Source organism: Bos taurus, chromosome 1, assembly GCF_002263795.3.
Source record: "Bos taurus isolate L1 Dominette 01449 registration number 42190680 breed Hereford chromosome 1, ARS-UCD2.0, whole genome shotgun sequence".
Lineage (NCBI taxonomy): Eukaryota > Metazoa > Chordata > Mammalia > Artiodactyla > Bovidae > Bos > Bos taurus.
This window is the reverse complement of record NC_037328.1, coordinates 145864852-145885219: the sequence shown is the minus strand read 5'-3', so window position 1 is coordinate 145885219 and position 20368 is coordinate 145864852. Positions and strand designations below refer to the sequence as shown.

Below are 20368 nucleotides of genomic sequence, written 5' to 3'. Positions count from 1 at the left end.
GGAGTTAAGTTAGAAATCAGTAATAAAAAGTCTTAGAAAATCCCAAATATATGGAAATGAAACAATATACTTCTAAATCATCTATAGTCAGGCTTTCCTAGTGGTTCAGTGGTTAAGAATCCACCTTGCAATGCAGGGGACATGGGTTCGATCCCTGGTCTGGGAAGATCCCACATGCCACTGGGCAACTAAGCTTGAGTGCCACAGCTTCTGAAGCCTGTGCGCCTAGAGCTGGTGCTCTACATCAAGAGAAGCCACCTCAGTGAGAAGCCCACACACTGCAATGAACAGAGTAGCCCCCAACTAGAGAGCTCTTGTGTAGCATCAAAGACCCAGCACAGCCAAAAATAAAGACATAAAAAAAAATCATCTATAAATAAACTGTGGAAAATTCTGAAAGAGATGGGAATACCAGACCACCTGATCTGCCTCTTGAGAAATTTGTATGCAGGTCAGGAAGCAGCAGTTAGAACTGGACATGGAACAACAGACTGATTCCAAATAGGAAAAGGAGTACGTCAAGGCTGTGTATCGTCACCCTGCTTATTTAACTTATATGCAGAGTACATCATGAGAAACGCTGAGCTGGAAGAAGCACAAGCTGGAATCAAGATTGCCGGGAGAAATATCAATAACCTCAGATATGCAGATGACACCACCCTTATGGCAGAAAGTGAGGAGGAACTAAAAAGCCTCTTGATGAAAGTGGAGAGTGAAAAAGTTGGCTTAAAGCTCAACATTCAGAAAACAAAGATCATGGCATCCGGTCCCACCACTTCATGGGACATAGATGGGGAAACAGTGGAAACAGTGTCAGACTTTATTTTTTTGGGCTCCAAAATCACTGCAGATGGTGACTGTAGCCATGAAATTAAAAGACGCTTACTCCTTGGAAGGAAAGTTATGACCAACCTAGATAGCATATTCAAAAGCAGAGACATTACTTTGCCAACAAAGGTCCGTCTAGTCAAGGCTATGGTTTTTCCAGTGGTCACGTATGGATGTGAGAGTTGGACTGTGAAGAAGGCTGAGCGCCAAAGAATTGATGCTTTTGAACTGTGGTGCTGGAGAAGACTCTTGAGAGTCCCTTGGACTGCAAGGAGATCCAACCAGTCCATTCTGAAGGAGATCAGCCCTGGGATTTCTTTGGAAGAAATGATGCTAAAGCTGAAACTCCAGTACTTTGGCCACCTCATGCGAAGAGTTGACTCATTGGAAAAGACTCTGATGCTGGGAGGGATTGGGGGCAGGAGGAGAAGGGGACGACGGAGGATGAGATGGTTGGATGGCATCACTGACTCGATGGACATGAGTCTGAGTGAACTCCGGAAGTTGGTGATGGACAGGGAGGCCTGGCATGCTGCGATTCATGGGGTCGCAAAGAGTCGGACACGACTGAGCAACTGAACTGAACTGAACTGATAATTAAAAGCACAAGGGGAATTAGAAAATATTTCAAACCAAACAAAAATAAAAACATAACATCAAAATTAGTGGGTTTTCACTAATGCAGTGTTTAGAGAAATATTTACAGGCTTACATGTTTAGTGCTGAAAATTAGGTTTCCATCTTGCAGCTGCTGCTGCTGCTAAGTCGCTTCAGTTGTGTCCGACTCTGTGCGACCCCATAGACGGCAGCCCAGCAGGCTCCCCCATCCCTGGGATTCTCCAGGCAAGAACACTGGAGTGGGTTGCCATTTCCTTCTCCAGTGCATGAAAGTGAAAAGTGAAAGTGAAGTCGCTCAGTCGTGTCCGACTCTTAGCGACCCCATGGATGGCAGCCCACCAGGCTCCTCCGTCCATGGGATTTTCCAGGCAAGAGTACTGGAGTGGGATGCCATTGCCTTCTCCAAGGTTTCCATCTTAAGAATCTTAAAACTAAAGTAAGTAGAAGGAAGGGAATACTGGACAGAAGAGTAGATGTCAGATGCTGCAGAAAACATACAAGAAGATCAATGAAACCAAAAGGTGATGCTTTGAGAAAAGTTAATGGGCCTCTAGCCTGACCAAGTTAAGAACTTGTATTGAGACTGCAAATGGTACATCAGTACAGATCCTGCGGAAGTAAGCCTGCACCCTTCTCCCTGGCTCACGTCGGTCCCACACTCTGCTTCCTGTACATGCTCCTGCAAAACCCACGGGCACTGTTGCTGCACTTTTACATTTGGCTTTTCTGCCTTGGCTGTACCTATTTGTGCTCAGAGGTGTGAGGCTTCAGAGAGGGTAGCAAGGAAATATGAACTGTGTGATGCCTGTATTCCACAGTGTAGATGCTGTGGACAAATTCCTCAGAAGCCACAACTGTTGTCTAGATGGGAATGAGAAGAAGTGGAAACGTTAAGTGACTTTATTGATACTTAAAAAATTACATCAGAAACTTTCCCGGAAGAAAACTCTAGGCTCTCATGGCCTTGCTGGTGAATTTATCAAACATTTAAGAGAGAAATAGCAATCTAACACAGCACACAGAAAAGAGAGGAGGGAACCCTTTGCAACTCATTGTATAAGATCAATATGACCTTGATAGTAAACAGGACATTACAAAAAAAGGAGATACAGATCAATTTCCCTCATGAAATATAGAAAATACTTAAAATATTAGCAAGCTGAATGTGATGTGTTAGAAGGGAATTGCATCATGACCAGGAAACTGGCAGGATGTCCCCAGGTCCATGGCTGAGAGGGTTTTCTTGGGGTGGGAAAGAAAATGGCATTTTAAATGTGAGGGGAGGGGCCAGCAGAGGGGAGCTACTCATTCCCCCCTGCCTGATTCTCGAATCTGGTAGGGCACTGCCTCCAGCCTTCCTTAATGGGCGCCGTCCGTGTTTCCACTGTCCCATCTGCTCTGTCTCAGGATAAGAGGGACGGTTGGGATTTAGTCTCATTAGGCTCTGTCTTCCTGCGGTAACTTTGTACTAAGTTACTAGTCTGGGGGGAGTCGAAGCTATGTTCTGCTGGGGGCTCCTCCCACCCCACCCCAGCCCTTGCTGCCAGGGGGAGCCCTAGACGACAGCAGGAGGGGAGAGAGGACTCGATGTTCCTGTTGGGGCTCATGTCCTCAGGAGGAGCAGACCTCTCTGCTGCCCGTGGGGCCAGGAAACTGCTGACTTGGTGTGCCTCCCAGGTAGATAGTTGGGGGGCGGGGCTCACGGAGGTCACACTGCTTGAGGACTGGAACCTGGGCAGGACTCTGCGTGGGGTTGTCCAGACGGCCCTGTGCCCTGGCTGGGGGTCCTCAGGTCCGATAGTCAGTGTCCCAGATGCTCAGTGCTGGCATTTAGTGTGGGGATGCGGACGTGCTGCCAGGACCCTGAGCACCAGCAGAGTGCAGTCAGCAGGTGGCCTCCAACTGCCAGCCCCTGAGAGCCCACCAGAGTTCCATGGGCTGTGGGGGCCGTTGAGGGGCACTCCCCGGCCTGTCTCCCTTGTGCCCACGGCCTGCTCTTCCTCAGGCATGCATCCTGGGGGTATGTCATCCACGTCTGCAGGTCAGACAGCCCCAGCTCCGGGCCGGCCTGCATGCCTCCAGGACCCTGCAGGTGGCCTGCAGTTGAGGGTGGGTGGCAGCGGAGGGGGTCCTTGAGTCACTCAATGAAGGCAGAGCTCCCCTCCCCCAGGCCTGTGGATACTCCTGCGGGCCAGATTTCTGGCTGTTCCTGGAACATTCCGGCCTCGGCCTGTGCTGTTCCCTTGCTGGGGACCCCACCCCTGAGGTGCCCCATCCCCACCTCCTGTCCCCGCCCCTCTGCTTACCGTGGCTGAGGTGCTGCTGCTTTAAGGGCGACATCACAAGGCTGTGGAAGGCCGGTGGAACTCAGGGCTCTTGGCGTTTCTGGAGCACCTGTGGGCTCTGATTTTCCATCTCCATGGGGCCGCGGGCCCACACGTGACAGAGAACTGGCCATGGCTGAGGGCAGCGAGCTGATGAACAGGCTCATGAGCGAGAACGCCGACCTCAAGAAGCAGGTGCGTCTCATGAAGGAGAACCAGATGCTGAAGCGGCTGCTGAGCGAGAGCTGCCAGGAGAGCTGTGGGCGCGGGGGCCGTGACTTCCTCTTCCCCAAGGCACCCGCCTACCCCGAGGCCTGCTCCCCGGGGAGCACAGGTGAGCCGGCTCTGGGAGGTGGGTGGGCAGGCGGGTGACCCGCTTGGGCTAGTGGGGCTCCGTCCATGGTGGCCACCGAGGTGCTGCCACAGAGGCTTAAAGCAGGTCCACTGAGGCCAGCCCAGGGGACGGCGGGGCCAGGCTGTGTGTGACCCTGCTCTGCTGGGGGCTGGCCAGCTGGGCATACTCAGCCCTTGGCCAGGGCAGCTGTGCCCATCGTACTGCCTGACAGCTGCACCCAGAGAGGCAAGGACCCTGCCTAGGAGAGAGACCTGTGGGTCACAGACAGGAAGCAAGCACGGCATGGTCATCCAGCTCACCCCGTGGGAGCCCCTTCAGAGGCTGACACACTTTCTATGAAGGTAGCTGGCTCTGCTTGAAAGTTTTTGTATGTGGGAAGTGCGACTTAGGGTGTGGTTGGCACCGTGACCTTGGTCTGAGTGGCTGGGATGTGGATCATGGGTCCTGTGACCAGGTGAGCTCCGTGTTCCCGGAGGTGATGATCACTCACTGCCCAGCAGAGCAGGTGGAGTTCATACCCCAGCCGTTGCCCTGGCAATGGCCATGCCTACCCTGGCAATGGCCATTCCCACCCTGGCAATGCCCACCCCCGCAGACCAGCTGTCTTCTCAGGATAAGTTGTTCGCCTGGAGTGAGTTGTTTTCCTCTGTTGAAGCTTATTTCAGAGCTGCTGCTGGTTCCCAGGGGGATGCTCGGCTGCTCTGGGACCCGCTCTAGATGTGGTCACCTCCTGCGCTGAGCAAGCAGACCCTGTGAGCGAGCATGTCCTGGGGTGCGAGGGTCCCTCATGGCATCTCCACACCTTCAGCCTCGGGGTGGGCCTTGAGGAGGGAGCTCAGACAAGCAGGGTCCTTATGTGGGGGGATGGCAGGTAGAGGAGGGGGCAGCTAGAGGAGCCTGGGGCCCTGTCCTCAGCTCTGCCTGTGACCAAGACACACAATGTCCCCAGGTGACCAGGGATAGAGGGGGGCCTGTCTCTTGGTGCTGTGTCCCTGACATGACAGCTTGCAGAGGGTCCATGCCACCTCCTCAGCCTTCGAGGAATGCCTGCCTGGCAGTGGCTGCCTGAGGCACTTGTCCCCAAGGCCTTGTCTGCGCTGTGACCATTGCCAACAATCACGTGCCTCGGCCTGCTCTGTGGTCCTTTGTCCTAAGAATTGAGCTTTGCTGAAGCACAAGCTGGAATCAAGATTTCTGAGAGAAATATCAATAACCTCAGATTTGCAGATGACACCACCCTTATGGCAGAAAGTGAAGAAGAACTAAAGAGCCTCTTGATGAAAGTGAAAATGGAGAGTGAAAAAGTTGGCTTAAAGCTCAACATTCAGAAAACTAAGATCATGGCATCCGGTCCCATCACTTCATGGCAAATAGATGGGGAAACAGTGGAGACAATGACAGACTTTATTTTGGGGGGCTCCAAAATCACTGCAGATGGTGACTGTAGCCACGAAATTAAAAGATGCTTGCTCCTTGGAAGGAAAGTTATGACCAACCTAGACAGCATATTCAAAAGCAGAGACATTACTTTGCCAACAAAGGTCCATCTAGTCAAAAAAAACATCTAGTCAAAGTTTTTCCAGTGGTCATGTATGGATGTGAGAGTTGGACTATAAAAAAAGCTGAGCCCCAAAGAATTGATGCTTTTGAACTGTGGTGTTGGAGAAGACTCTTGAGAGTCCCTTGGACTGCAAGGAGATCCAACCAGTCCCTCCTAAAGGAAATCAGCCTTGGGTGTTCATTGAAAAGACTGATGTTGAAGCTGAAACTCTGATACTTTGTCCACATGATGCGAAGAGCTGACTCATTTGAAAAGACCCTGATGCTGGGAAAGATTGAGGGCAGGAGGAGAAGGGGACAACAGAGGATAAGATGGTTGGATGGCATCACTGACTTGATGGACATGAGGTTGAGTAAACTCTGGGAGTTGGTGAAGGACAGGGAGGCCTGCCATGCTGCAGTCCATGGGGTCACAAGGAATTGGACACGACTGAGCAACTGAACTAAACCTTCATCCGTCTGTGTGATCGGTGGACTGGCCAGGCTGGAAGGAGGGCATTGGGTGAGGTGCAGGCCCTTGCTCAGGCTGCACTGTTCCCCGTCAGGGTACAAGTCAGGCCGTCTCTGGGGCATGGCCAGCATCCCACCCATGGGCAAGTCCAGATTCTCCTGGATGCGAGTCTTAGGAGGAGCCCCAGCTCCTGGCCCGCCCGAGGCCTCGAGCCTCCAAAGAAAGGCCTTGGAGCCCCTGTTGCAGGTTGTGGGCTGATGGGCCCCCATTATCTTCACAGCCACCTCCGTCCCCAGAGTGCAACCGTGGCCTCGGGGCTGGACTTGGAGAACTGGCAGGAGTTCTCCAGCGGAGCTCAAGGTTTCAGACGGACGGGAATTGCACACAGCAATGGCTCAGTGTTTGCTTTAGAAACTGGATGTGGTTTATCTGTTTATTAATTTTGGCTGCAGGCCTCTCACTGCAGTGGCTTCTGTTGTTGTGGGCACAGGCTCTAGGTGCACGGGCTCAGTGCCTCTTGGGCTCTGGAGCACAGGCGTCAGTAGTTGCAGTGCACGGGCTTAGTTGCTCCGCGGCATGGGATCCCTCTGGACCAGGGATGGAACTCGTGTCCCTGCATCAGCACTCAGATTCTTTACCACCAAGCCACCAGGGAAGTTGCACAGGATGTGCTTTAAAAATCTGTCGTTCTCACTAAGCAAGATCACTTGGGGTGAGCGTGACTACTGCAGGCTCCTGGCCTCACTCCCAGCGGCAGCCGCCGTCCACATCGACTCTGGCTTCTCTCTGAAGTTTTGGTGGCTGTTTGCATGTGTATCCCAGGATCCTCAGTTTATGTGGACAGGGTAGAGCCATTCTACACTGACTCCCCAGCCATCCATCTTCTGTCCTTGACCATTGGCCATCTCCTGGAGGGCTCGCTCACTGTTCCTTGTGGGTTCACCACCAGCCCTTAAGTCTGGTCCCCATGACAGGAGTGCTCCTCCATCTCCCAGCAGCCACGGGGCTTCACAGGTACCCCTGTGGCCTGCTGACAGGGGGCTGTCCAGGAATCCTTGGGTCAAAGGCCACATGCAGCTCAAGTGTTGACATGGACACTGGGACCCTCTCCAAAGGCCTGAGGCCTCTCCACCTGCACCTTTCCCACAGCTGGTGCCACCTTCTGGGGCCACTTTGCACATGGTGCACATGTTCTGAGGGACAGGGTGGGGTGGGGGCCTTGGCCATCCCGGGCCCTCCCCTCCCAGGCCAGTTTCCTCCAGATCACCCTGGTGCCTGAGCCCCTGGCATCTCAGAGCCTCCACGGTTGCCTGGACTCCTTGTCCTGCGTGGAGTGTCCAGTGATTTTAAGTAGTTTCTGAGTGTTCTCTCTGCCTCTTCCCTTTACCATCACAAGACAGCTGCTTCTGTATTGTCATAAATACATTCTAAATAGCTATGTCATATTCCAGAATCAGATGAACCAGAATTTAATGAACTCTCCTTATGTTTGAAATGACAGTTCTTTTCTCTTACCCTGAAGTAAGTGTTAGTTGCTCAGTCGCGTCTGACTCTTGTGATCCCATGGACCATAACCCGTAAGGCTCCTCTGTCCATGGAATTCTCCAGGCAAGAATACTGGAGTGGGTTGTCATTTCCTTCTCCAACCCTGAAGTAAATACCACAGGAAAAGCATTTTCTATTCAGAGTTATTTCCTTAGGGTATGTTTCCCTACAGGTAGAATCACTGGCTTGGAAGGCAGGGTAATTACTTTCTCCTTTTCTTACATTTGCCCAGAGGGTGAGATCGTCCCCTGCAGCTCTATTAAGCTGCTCTGACTCTGTTTCTTCAAGTCTCTTTAGCCATTTCTCACATAAATCTTTCACATTAATGGTTTATTCCTGGGGCACTTTATGTTACTTATTGCAGTCATGGATGAGATTTCTTTTTCCACTGTGTTTTCAGTTATCCCTGTTGCTGTGTTTTGGAAATCTGTTGATTTGTAAATATTTAGCCTATATCCAGGCCCCTTATGATATTTTGCTTACTTTATATTTTTATTTTTACTTTTGGCCACCAGGCATGCTGGTTCTTAGTTCCCCGATCAGGGGTTAAACCCAGGCCCTGGGCCTTGAGAGTGTGGAGCCCTAACCACTAGACCACCAGAGAATTCACTATCCAGTCCCCTCCCTGAGCTGTTTTGTTCTGCTAAGTTTTCCAGTTCTTTCTCCCATGTTTTCTGAGTTCTATAGCTGCTGTTACAGACTTTTAAATGGGGTTGGCAGCTCAGATGGGCTTCCCTGGTGGCTCAGTGGTAAAGAATCCACCTGCCAAGCAGGAGACAAGGGCTCAAGCCCTGGTTCAGGAAGATCCCCTGGAAAAAGAATGGCAACCCACTCCAATATTCTTGCCTGGAGAATTCCCACGGACAGAGGAGCCTGGCGGGCTACAGGCAATGGGGTCGCAAAGAGTTGGACACGTCTTAGCAACTGAACAACAATGGCAGCTCATACGCTCGTTTCTGTCTTTCTTCCTCACGAATCCCAGGACTTTGGCCTCGACAGGCTCCGCCCTCATCCTCTGGCGGTTGGTCGGCAGTGGACAGCTCTGTCTGTCCAGGTACTGGGGGTTGGGGGGTGTAGGCTGGGTGCTGGGGAAAAGCCTTCTAGTCCTTATTTTTAAAGAACAACAACAACAAAATTGAAGAAAGGCTCATTTTGTTAAGATTTTATGACCTCACTTCTGTACTGGCCAAAGTGCCCTCGGCTGCGCCCCCACTGGCCTGTGGGGTCTTGTTCCGCTGTGTCGTTGAGAGACTCCCGGTTCTGGGCCTGAGCTGTTTGCTGCGGCATCTGTTTGGCTGGGGCTTTGCTCAGGATCTCTGGACTCTGTTTTCTCTGATTCCTATGTGAATCTGGGCTGCGGTTTTCTTTCTGTGGGTTGTCTTTTCAGGGATTTGATATCAGACTTGTGACAATTTATAAGCTTGATAATCAAGCATCATTTAATTTTTTCAGTGTTCCAGCCTCATTCATATAATGCAGGGGTTGTGAATTGTTTGGGGACTTGAAAGAACTCATCCACCAACCACTCAGGCCTTCAGCCCTTTGCTCATAATTCTATAACTTCAAGGTTTTTCTTTTTTGCTTATTAATCTGTGCAGGTTTTCTACTTCTTATTGAGTCATTGAAAATAGCTTCCCAAGTGATAGCTCCTTTATTAAAGTTTTCAAGTAATATTCAGTTGGATATAATCTTTTATAATTTAAACATTGTCTTCCTGGTCATTCTTATCTGGCTTTTCTAATTTTCAATTTTATTCTTTTGTTTTCTGTTTCTCTAAAGTAGCTTTCCACAGTTTCAGTATCTTACTGGACTTTTCGTAGAACTATTTCAAGTTTATTTCTGCTGCTATTTTTATTATTCTCTAACTTTTGCTTTCTTCAAGAGTTCATTCCTATATGAATGTGTAATTTTTTGATGATGTTTTAGAAGTCATTAAAGAATTTAAGTTGCTAATTTCACTTTGCTGCTGCTGCTAAGTTGCTTCAGTCGTGTCCGACTCTGTGCGACCCCATAGACGGCAGCCCACCACACTCCCCCGTCCCTGGGATTCTCTAGGGAAGAACACTGGAGTGGGTTGCCCTTTCCTTCTCCAACGCAGGAAAGTGAAAAGTGAAAAGTGAAAGTGAAGTCGCTCAGTCGTGTCCGACTCTTAGCGACCCCATGGATGGCAGCCCACCAGGCTCCTCCGTCCATGGGATTTTCCAGGCAAGAGTACTGGAGTGGGGTGCCATTGCCTTCTCCAATTTCACTTTAGATACAGTTTTAAATGTATTGATGTCAATATACCTAGTGTTCTGATTTTCATTATTTCTCAATAATCATTTTTCCTATTTTTATTTTCTCTTTGATCATTACTAAATATAATTTTTTTTTTCTAATATGTATATATTTTTTGGTCTTAGCTGTGGTACTTGGGCTTTCTAGTTGTGGAGTGGACTGAGTTGTTCTGCAGTATGTGGGATCTTAGTTCTCTGACTAGGGATTGAACCCACAGCCCTTGCATTGCAAAGTGAGTTCTTAACCACTGGACCACTGGGGAAGTCCTGAGAATTCTTTTAATTTTGAGGATATGGGGTTTTCTATTGACTCTGATTCATTTATAGTTTTATTATAATGTGGCTTGAAAGTTTTGACTGAGGATTAAAAGAATTGTTTTATGTTTAACAGAACTTTATTAAGGCTGGGGAATAACAGGAGGGAATTTCAATTCACTAAATAGAAACTAAAAGTGAAGTGCAAACACACCTGACCACACAACAATCCCTTTAAAATTAGGTCACAGATACGGCTCTTCCCCAAGCCCATGAGTAGAGTTTTCCCGGCCCCTGCCCATGGCTGGGATGGCCTACCTCCCCTGGGAATATGTGAGCCCTGAGCAAAGGGGACCAGGCTCCTGGGACTCAGCCAGAGGAAGCACCGGGGGCCCTTGCTGCCTCACTGCTGTGACTTCCTGACAGTTCCTGGACCATGTGTCTGGCAGGGGACACACATGAGGGACACCGATCACCGCTCTGCTTTACAAGGAATCCTGTAAACAGTCCCATGTGCAGCAGTGGGGATGGATGAAAAAATCCACGTGTGTCTGTGCGTGTATGTGCAGATGTGTGCCCATGTATGCATGTGTGCCAGGAAATGGTTAAGTGAACCACAGAGCTACCCAATGACACACTCATCATGGATAACTCTCAAAAAAAGAAGTTTCATAATAAAAGGTGCTGGATGATACCACACATATAGAATTTAAGATGCACATATAAGTCACTGTCACAGTGTGTGGACACACAGTGGGAGTGCTGGAGGCCACACGTGTGCTGCGCCTCCGGACCCGGGGCTGCTGGTGTCCTGGGATCCATTGCCTCCTCCAGAGGGGAAGTGGGGGCAGGTGTCAGAGCTGGGGGCAGGGTCTCTGCAAGACGTGGGTGCTCCGGGAGCCTCGCCTCACAGCTTGTTCCTCCCTCCCTGCCCCAGTCCCAGACTTCGGAAGGTTCACCAGCGGCCCTGATGCACCCTCCCAGCTGCAGGGGTCCTCCCTGGAAGACCTGCTGTGCTCACACGCCCCCCTCTCCAGCGAGGACGACGCCTCCCCGGGCTGTGTGACGTCCTCCCAGGTGCCCTTCAAGGCTTTCCTCAGCTCCCCAGAACTGCGTATCCCCCGAGGCTCCGATCGAAAGCTGTCCCCACTCCTGAGCCCCTTGCAGGACCCGCTGGTGGAGAAGACCCTGCTGGAGACCCGGGACGTGGGCCGGCCCAAAAAGGTGTGCTTCTCAGAGAGCAGCCTGCCCTCTGGGGACCGAACCAGGAGGAGCTACTACCTGAACGGTGAGGAGGGTGAGGAGCAGGCGGGAGTTGGGGGTTGGCTGCTGGGGAGGGTGGTCAGGGCCCAGCTTCTGCATCTAGCCAGCAGCTGGAAGAGGAGAGTGTGCCCATGCTCCTCGGGTCTGGGGCCCTGTCTGTACACATCTTTTGACCGTTTAAATAAGTGAGTAGCTTATGTTCTTATGATTGAGTTGTGTATTCTGGATACCAGACTTTTTTGGTACATGTTTTGCAGATACGATCCATGAAGGGGGAGGGGGTGTCCTTCCCTCCTCTAGTGGACTACATTCTGTCAGAACTTTTCACTATGACCCACCCATCTTGGGTGGCCCTGCAAGGCACAGCTCATAGCTTCATTGAGTTATGCAGGCCTCTTTGCCATGACAAGGCTGTGATTCTGCTTCATTGACTACACTAAAGCCTTTGACTATGTGGATCACAATAAACTGTGGAAAATTCTGGAAAGTAAACTGTGGAGATGGGAATACCAGACCACCTTACCTGTCTCCTGAGAAACCTGAATGCAGGACAAGAAGCAACAGTAAGAGGTGGACGTGGAACAACTGACTGGTTCAAAATTGGGAAAGGATTATGTTCAGGCTGTATATTGTCACCCTGCTAATTTAACTTATATGCAGACTTCGGTTCAGTTCAGCTCAGTTGCTCAGTCATGTCCGACTCTTTGGGACCCCATGGACTGCAGCACGCCAGGCTTCCCTGTCCATTACCAACTCCTGGAGCTTGCTCAAACTCATGTCAATTGAGTCAGTGATGCCATCCAACCATCTCATCCTCTGTTGTCCCCTTCTCCTCCTGCCTTCAATCTTTCCCAGCATCAGGGTCTTTTCCAACCAGTCAGTTCTTCTTGTCAAGTGGCCGAGTTCTTTCTCATCAAGTGAAGCTTCAGCACCACTCCTTCCAATGAATATTCAGGACTGATTTCCTTTAGGATTGAATGGTTTGATCTCTTTGCAGTCCAAGGGGCACTCAAGAATCTTCTCCAATACCACAGTTCAAAAGCATTAATTTTTCAATGCTCAGTTTTCTTTATGGTCCAGCCCTCACATCTATACATGACTACTGGAAAAATCATAGGTTTGACTAGACAGATCTTTGTCAGCAAAGTAATGTCTCTGCTTTTTAATATGCTGTCTAGGTTGGTCATAGCTTTTCTTCCAAAGAGTGAGCGTCTTTTAATTCGATGGCCGTAGTCACCATCTACAGTGATTTTGGACCCAAGAAAATAAAGTCTGACATGTTTCCACTGTTTCCCCATCTATTTGCCATGAAGTGATGGGACCAGATGCCATGATCTTAGTTTTCTGAATGTTGAGCTTTAAGCTAACTTTTTCACTCTCCTCTTTCATTTTCATCAAGAGGCTTTTTAGTTCCTCTTCACTTTCTGCCATAAGGGTGGTGTCATCTGCATATCTGAGGTTACTGATATTTCTCCCGACAATCTTGATTTCAGCTTGTGCTTCTTCCAGCCCAACATTTCTCATGATGTACTCTGCATATAAGTTAAATAAGCAGGGTGACAATATACAGCCTTGACGTACTCCTTTTCCTATTTGGAACCAATCTGTTGTTCCATGTCCAGTTCTAACTGTTGCTTCCTGACCTGCATACAGATTTCTCAAGAGGCAGGTCAGGTGGTCTGGTATTCCCATCTCTTTCAGAATTTTCCACAGTTTATTGTGATCCACACAGTCAAAGGCTTTGGCATAGTCAATAAGTCATAGCATAAATCTAAAAGAATTATGCTACATCTACTTTGCGTGTGCTCTGTAAATGGACAACAAAGCCTGGATGACAGGCTTTGCAAAATGGATATCTATTTGCAAAATGGTTCACTGAATATTTTAAGCCAACTATTGAGACGTACTGCTCAGGAAAAAGATACCTTTCAAAATATTCCTGCTCATAGATGACGCACCTAGTCACCCAAGGTCTCTGATGCAGACGGACTAGGAAATTAAAGTTGTTTACATGCTGCTAAGGCACATCCATTTCTGCCCATGTATCAAGGAGTAAATTTGACTTTCAAGTCTTATTACTGAAGAAATATACTTCATAGGGGCTTCCCTGGTGGCTCAAACGGTAAAGAATCTGCCCGCAATATGGGATACCTGGCTTCAATCCCTGGATTGGGAAGATGCCCTGGAAGGGGGCATGGCAACCCACTCCAGTATTCTTGCCTGGAGAATTCCATGGACAGAGGAGCCTGGCAGGCAACAGTCCACGGGGTCACAAAGAGTTGGACACGACTGAGCCACTGACCACAGCACAGCACATACTTCATAAGGCCATAGCTGCCATAGATAGTGGTCCCACTGAGGGCTCTGAAACTTTCTGGAAAGGATTCACCATTCTAGACTCCACTAAGAACATTCATGATTCACAGGAAGAGGTCAGAATATGGACATTAACAGGAGTCTGGAAGAAGTTGATTCCAGCCCTCATGGATGACTTGGAGGGATTCAAGACCGCACTGCAGGGTGTGGCTGCAGATGTGGTGGGAACAGCAAGAGAACTGTAATTAGAAGAGGAGCCTGAGGTGTGACTGCGCTGCTGCAGTTGCAGATAAAGCCTTCACACAGGAGGAGTTGCTTCCTATGGGTGAGCTAAGAAAGTGGTTTCTTGAGGTGGAATCTACTCCTGGTGAAGATGCTGAAACGACAACAAAGATTTAGAACAGTATGCAAACTTAGTTGAGAAAACAGTGGCAGGGTTTGAGAGGGGTTAACTTTAATTTTGAAAGAAGTTCTATTGTGGGTAAAATGCTCTGAAATAGCATTTCGTGCTACAGAGAAATTATTCCTGAAAGGAAGAGTCAATCAATATGGCAAACATCATTGTTACCTTTTTAAAGAAATTGCCACACCAACCCCAACTTTCAGTAACCACTGCCTGATCTGTCAGAATCTGTCAGTACTGAGGCAGGACCCTCCACCAGCAAAAAGGTTATATCTCACTGAAGGCTTAGAGGATGGTTAACATTTTTTAACAATGAAGTATTTAAAAATTAAGGTATGTACATTTTTTGGACATAATGCTTTGCACATTATAGAGTACGCTGCAGTGTAAACCTAACTTTCATGTGCACTGAGAAACTGAACAATTCACATGACTTGCTGTTTGTTTTTTTCGTTGTTGTTGTTATCCTTTTTTTTTTTTTATTACTCGACTTGCTTTCATGTGGTATTTGCTTTATTGTGGTGGTCTGGAACTGAAACCAGCAATATGTCCAAGGTATGCCTGTATATCTCTCCGTCTTTTTAGTTCTTTAAAAATACATTTCAGTAATATTTTATAGCTTCCATGTGCAGATCTTGCACATTTTTGTTGAATTTACCCTTTAGTATTTCATGTTTTTGATGCTCTAATGAATAGTACTTTTTATCAATATGAATTTCTGATTATTTGTTTCTAATATATAGTAACACAATTGATTTTGTATATTTATCCCATGATGGTCAACTTGACTGGGCCATTAGGTGCCCAGATATTTGGTCAAACATTATTCAGGGTATGTCTATGAGAATGTTTTTAGATGAGTTTAATATTTAAGTCAATAGACTGAATAAAGCAAACTGGCCTCCTGAATGTGGGTAGGCCTCATACAATCAGTTGCAGGTCTGAGTGGGATAAAAAGGCTGACTGTCTCCCAAGTAAGAGAAAATTCCTCCTGCCTGACTGCCATTGGATTACAACTGGAATCTCAGCTCTTCTTGGGTCTCAAGCCTCCAGTCCTTTAAACTGGAGCCACCCCATGGGTTCCCTTATTTCTCAGACCTTGCACGCAGACCGGGACTACATCATCAGCTCTTCTGAGCCTCCAGCTTACTGACTCACCATCGCAGATCTTGGGAAGTGTCAATTTTCATAACTGCGTGAGCCAATTCCTTTTAATAAACACAGAGAGACACACACAGACACAGACACACACACATAGGTTCTACTTCTATCTGTAAAATCTATGGTGATACCAACTCTCGTTTCTGATAGTGGTAATTTTTATCTTCCTCTTTTTCTGTAATTAATCTGGCTAGGGGTTTATCAATCTTACTGACTTTTTTCTTTGAGGAATAGCTTTTTGGTCAGATCTTGAAGGGCCCAGGTTGGACTAGAAATGCTCTCTAGATCCTTTCAGATCTAGAGGTTGCTCGTTCCTTCCACCTAATTTATACTTTAGAGGAGGGGAGGCAGGGAGAGGGGCCAACTCCTGATGAGATAACTGTATTAATACAGAAGGGGGAGACTGTTTTCTGCTTCTCCATGGGCCCTATTTTCCCCAACATGCTTCTCTGTGGTGTATCTGGTCGTCAGTTAGAATTCCTGGGTCGCTTCTGCAGTGTTGCCAAGTGATTTTGGCAGGAGTGCACTGAACACTAGGGCTTCCCAGGTGGTTTGGTGGTAAAGAACCCATCTGCCAGTGTAAAAGACAAGGGTTTGATCCCTGGGTCGGGAAGACCCCCTGGAGAAGGAAATGGCAACTGACTCTAGTATCCTCGCCTGGAAAGTCCCATGGACAGAGGAGCCTGGCGGGCTATGGTCTATGGAGTCACAAAGAACTGCGACTAAACAACAACAACACTGAAAACTACAAAACACTGAAAGAAATGAAAGAGACCTAAATAAATGTAAAAAGTCTTCTGGTCATGGCTTGAAAGACCTAATATTATCAAGATGGCAAACCTCCCCAAATCAATCTACAAATTTCAATGCAAGCCCTATCAAAGTCCTACCTGACTTCTTGGCAGAAGTTGACATACTGATCCTCACATTTGTATGGAGATGCATGGGACTCAGAATAAGCAAAACAGTCTTGAAAAAGGAGAATAAAATTGGAGGACTCACACTTCCCAATTTCAAAATTTAAAGGTACAGTAATCAGCAGCATGGTACTGGTGTAAGGACAGGCATACAAGTCCATGGAATAGAATCAAGAGTCAGAGATAAACCCATGCATTTATAAGTCTGATGTCTGGCAAGGGTCTCAAGACAATTTAATGGAGAGAGAAGAGTCTTTTCAACAAATGGTGCCAGGAAAGTGGATCTCCACATGCAAACAGCTGAAGCTGGACTTCATATCACATATGAAAATTAACTCAAAATGCATCAGAGATTTTTAAAAGACCTAAAAGAGCTAAAACCATAAAACTATTAGAAGAAAACACAGACATAAACCTTATGACCTTGGATTTGGCCACAGAGTCTCAGCTGTGACAGACCTGGACTGTGCTAAGTTCAACCTCATATTCCCTGCTCAGCACGTGCATTGGCGCGGCCGAGGGAGCAGGAGGACATGTGCCCCCTCGCCTATCCCAGTGCCCACAGAGGAGGAGGAGCCACCCATGCCTGGCCTTGATAAGCATGTGTTGACTGCCATCCTGTTCCTGCCCAGAGTGGCTAGCCAGGGTTCTGGGATGGGTGGCTATGTGGGCAGTCCCAGCTTGGGGCTGAGGGAGGGAGAGCAGATGCCCAAGGTCACAGGCAGGGTTGGTCCTGCAGTCCAGTGCGCACAGCTGCATAGAAGCCCTTGCGGAGGTCTTGGAGCAGCCCAGTGACTCCCAGGGCCACTGAGCCCTCCAGCAGGGTGGGGAGTCAGACCAACCTCTGTATGCGGTGGGGGTCCTGAGCCCTTGGTAGGCACAGCTGTCTGTGGGTAACAGGACCTGGGGCCAGCTCTCCATGGCAGAGCACCCAGCCCGTCTGTGCACTACCTGCCTGCTGGATGGACCCTGCGGGGCTTCACCATCCAACACTCTTGGGAGGGGTTTGGATCACTGTTGGGTTAGAAAGTTGCAGAGCTTTAGAAAAAGCTTTAGAAATGGGCCTGTTATGAAGTGTCTCCTGTAGGGAGGAGCAGAGTTCGGGATGCGTGGAGGCCTGTGCAAGTGCCTGCTCTCCCCGCAGAGTGCATCCTGGTCAGTGGGGGCATGCCAGGCGCCGTGAGACGGGCCCTTCCTCACACCATGCTCCCTCAAAGTCTGGTGCACCTGGTGGTAACAGCCGTCAGCGTGATCTTCAGAGAGCACAGTAGTTTTGAAGGGCAGTGGTGGGATCATGGCTGTCGGGTGGAAGACGTGCTGACATCAGAGGCTGCCGTGGGGAGGGGCAATTTGGAAGCGATTTTGGAGGGGAGGGTGGTTGATGTGCTGGGGTGATATTGGGGAAATAATTAGAATCTCCCGCGAACCCAGCAACCCTCAAGTCTTATTATGAAATAAGTATTAGACCAGCCTGCAATACACACAGGCTGCTGAGACAGAGCATCTCACTGTTTCATGTAGCTATGCAGGCTGGACCCACACGGGCTACATATGTTTTCTTGAGTTAACCAGGACCCTACCCTCAGGTGGGGACATGCCTAGCCCATTCCGAGTTCACCTGGTCATGGGGCTGAGAGCTCCGAGGGGCGTCACCCCAGACCAGGTGCTGAGCTGGTGCTGGTGACAAGGGGACCAGAAGCCAACCCTGGGCTGTGAAGCGTCCACCTGAGGGAACTGGGGCAGGGCCTGGGATCGGGCTGCCAGGGAGCGGCAGAGAACAGGGAGAAGGGTGCCCCCTCTGGTCACCACTGGCCCCTGCAGGAAGGCCTTGCTGGGGTCCCCAGGCTTTACCTCAGATCCACAGTGGCAACATCTGGGTCAGCCCTCTCCCTGAAATGGACCCTGGAGCACAGGCAGGAGGAATGTGGGCAGCCCTGGACCCTCTGAACCCCTTGACCCTCCTACCCTCCCAGATACTGGCTGCCTGTCTCACCAGCCCCGCCCAACCCTGCCCCTCAGAGATCCAGAGCTTCACTGGCACGGAGAAGGATGGTCGCATTGTTGGGGAGATTGCCTTCCAATTGGACCGGCGCATCCTGGCCTATGTCTTCCCAGGGGTGACCCGGCTCTACGGCTTCACTGTGTCCAACATCCCTGAGAAGATCAAACAGGTATGCCTCCCTGGCTGGGGGCCTTCCCCTGGCTGGGTCCCTGACCTGCCCTAGGACCCCCCCAGCCCAGGGTCCCATCCTTGCCCCACGCCCGCTGTTGCCCAGCTCCCTGCCCCCTGCTCCCCCAAGGTCCCCTGGCTGCCAGTCCGCTGTAGTGCCCACACAGCTGTAGGCCTGGGCAAGGCTGAGTGGTGTCTGAGTGGGGAATCAATGAGCTGCCCCACAAGTCCCTTTGCTCTGTCCTGTCTTTCGTAGTCTGGGACAGCCTCAAGAGTGGCTTCGGGCAGGGAGCACTGTGACGCTCCACCCGGCTGGCAAGGCACCTTTTCCTGGCACCGGGGGTGGAGCTCCCTTCTTTCCTGTCGGTCCCTGCGTGGGAGGGAAACTGGGAGCCAGCCCCTGGTGGGGGCCTGCCTCTGGGCCTCAGTGTCCCCACCGACACAGCTGTGCTGGGAGGGCGCCAGGATCTCGCCTCGGGCCTGCGCCTGGCCTCCCGTCCTCGCCTCCCTGTCCCCGCGGGTCCCTGGCCCCGCCGCCCACTCGTGCCTGTGCCCGCAGACGTCCATCAAGTCCCTGGACGGCTCGGTGGACGAGAAGAAGCTGCGGGAGCTAACGCACCGCTACCTGACGCTGACGGCGCGCCTGGAGAGGCTGGGCTACAACCGCGACGTGCACCCTGTGTTCAGCGAGTTCCTCATCAACACCTACGGCATTCTGAAGCAGCGGCCGGACCTGCGTGCCAACCCGCTGCACAGCAGCCCGGCCGCCCTGCGGAAGCTGGTCATCGACGTCGTGCCCCCCAAGTTTCTGGGCGACTCGCTGCTGCTGCTCAACTGCTTGTGCGAGCTCTCCAAGGAGGACAGCCGCCCGCTCTTCGCCTGGTGAACCCACGCCCCGCGCCTCCCTGCAATAAAAGCGTGTTGCAACTTCGGGCGCCACGCTCCTCCTCGTCCGCTCCCCGGAGGGCGCGCCGAGGGCGCCAGGGCCGGGTGGGCCGCTGCCCGCGCTGTCCCGCCCCCCGGCCGGCGCGCACCCTGGCGCACGCCCCGCCGCCCACACTTGCGCGGTGAGCCCCAGTCTATTAAAGTCGTCTGTTTGCTGTTCCTCCTTTACCGCTGCTCTTTGAGGGCCTGCGGCGGGTCCCCGTGGGGGTCTCCCTGGAGGGCAGGGCCTGGGGCCAGGGTTCAGCCGCGGACAGGACAGCTGCAGAGTCCGCGGCAACGTGAAGACACAGCCCCTTGTTCAAAGCCAGGGACAGCAAGACAGCAGCAGAGCTTTAAAGCAGGTGCCCGTGTGCAGCCGTGTGGGCGTCCCTGTTGGGAGTTTACCTGCGAGAGGATTCCCGGCAGCCGGAGCCCCTGGACGGAAGCCGGTGTGGGCTGGGCTCTTCCTGCCGGGTTCTGGCCTCCGAGCCCTGGTCTGTTTGGCTGTGGGGTGGTCACAGAAACCAGCATCGGGGCACTGACTGATGAGATCGCTTTCCCTGTAAATAGTGGAGCTTTCCAGGGTCCCCTCCTCAGGAGATATTTTTAGCACCTGCCAGCACTTTTAATGTCTCAAAACTGCCCCCCAGAACTGGTCTTGGCATCACATTGGGTCCCCTCTGTGCATCTTGCATTCCCAGCTGTGCCCAAGCCCTGGGCCAGACCCATCTCCATAGGACACACAGCCCTCTGCCCCCCAACTTCCACACCACCCCCCATCTCTCCTGAGGCCTAGAGAGGGCAGGTGGCCCTCTGAAGCCCTGCGACCGGCCCCTCCCTGGCTCCTCCTCTGCCATAGGTAGGAGAATGAAGGTGCCAGAATGCCTGTCCCTTGTTCCCACAGCCTGGCGTGTCCCAGATGCCCCAGCTCCTCAGACCCCTGCCTCAGACAGCTCGGGTGCTGTAACAACACCACCGATGGGGCGGCTTGAACAGTAGACA

General features: G+C 50.7%; 1 protein-coding gene across 2 annotated transcripts; it reads left to right on the top strand.

The window, feature by feature from the left end:
• Positions 1-1854: 1854 nt before the first annotated feature.
• On the top strand, positions 1855-19547 carry SPATC1L (spermatogenesis and centriole associated 1 like). 2 transcript variants are annotated; one of them, XM_024989509.2, is made up of 4 exons: positions 1855-4104; positions 11150-11500; positions 18292-18443; positions 19002-19546. In XM_024989509.2, exons 1-4 carry the CDS (start codon positions 3903-3905, stop codon positions 19326-19328), a joined length of 1032 nt encoding a protein of 343 aa, XP_024845277.1. In that variant the 5' UTR covers positions 1855-3902; the 3' UTR covers positions 19329-19546. The 2 variants fall into 2 exon arrangements, with proteins under 2 accessions (XP_024845277.1, NP_001033766.1); NM_001038677.2 differs by having other exon boundaries at positions 3855-4104; positions 11156-11500; positions 19002-19547.
• The last annotated feature ends 821 nt before the right edge of the window (positions 19548-20368 follow it).

What these genes read in the sequence shown, in the direction of transcription:
- SPATC1L (XM_024989509.2), top strand. Translation starts at nt 3,903, where the DNA reads ATGGCTGAGGGCAGCGAGCTGATGAACAGGCTCATGAGCGAGAACGCC. An exon ending in CTGCTCCCCGGGGAGCACAG is followed by an intron (nt 4,105 to 11,149) that starts GTGAGCCGGCTC and finishes TCCCTGCCCCAG; the next exon opens with TCCCAGACTTCGGAAGGTTC. An exon ending in TCCCTGAGAAGATCAAACAG is followed by an intron (nt 18,444 to 19,001) that starts GTATGCCTCCCT and finishes CTGTGCCCGCAG; the next exon opens with ACGTCCATCAAGTCCCTGGA.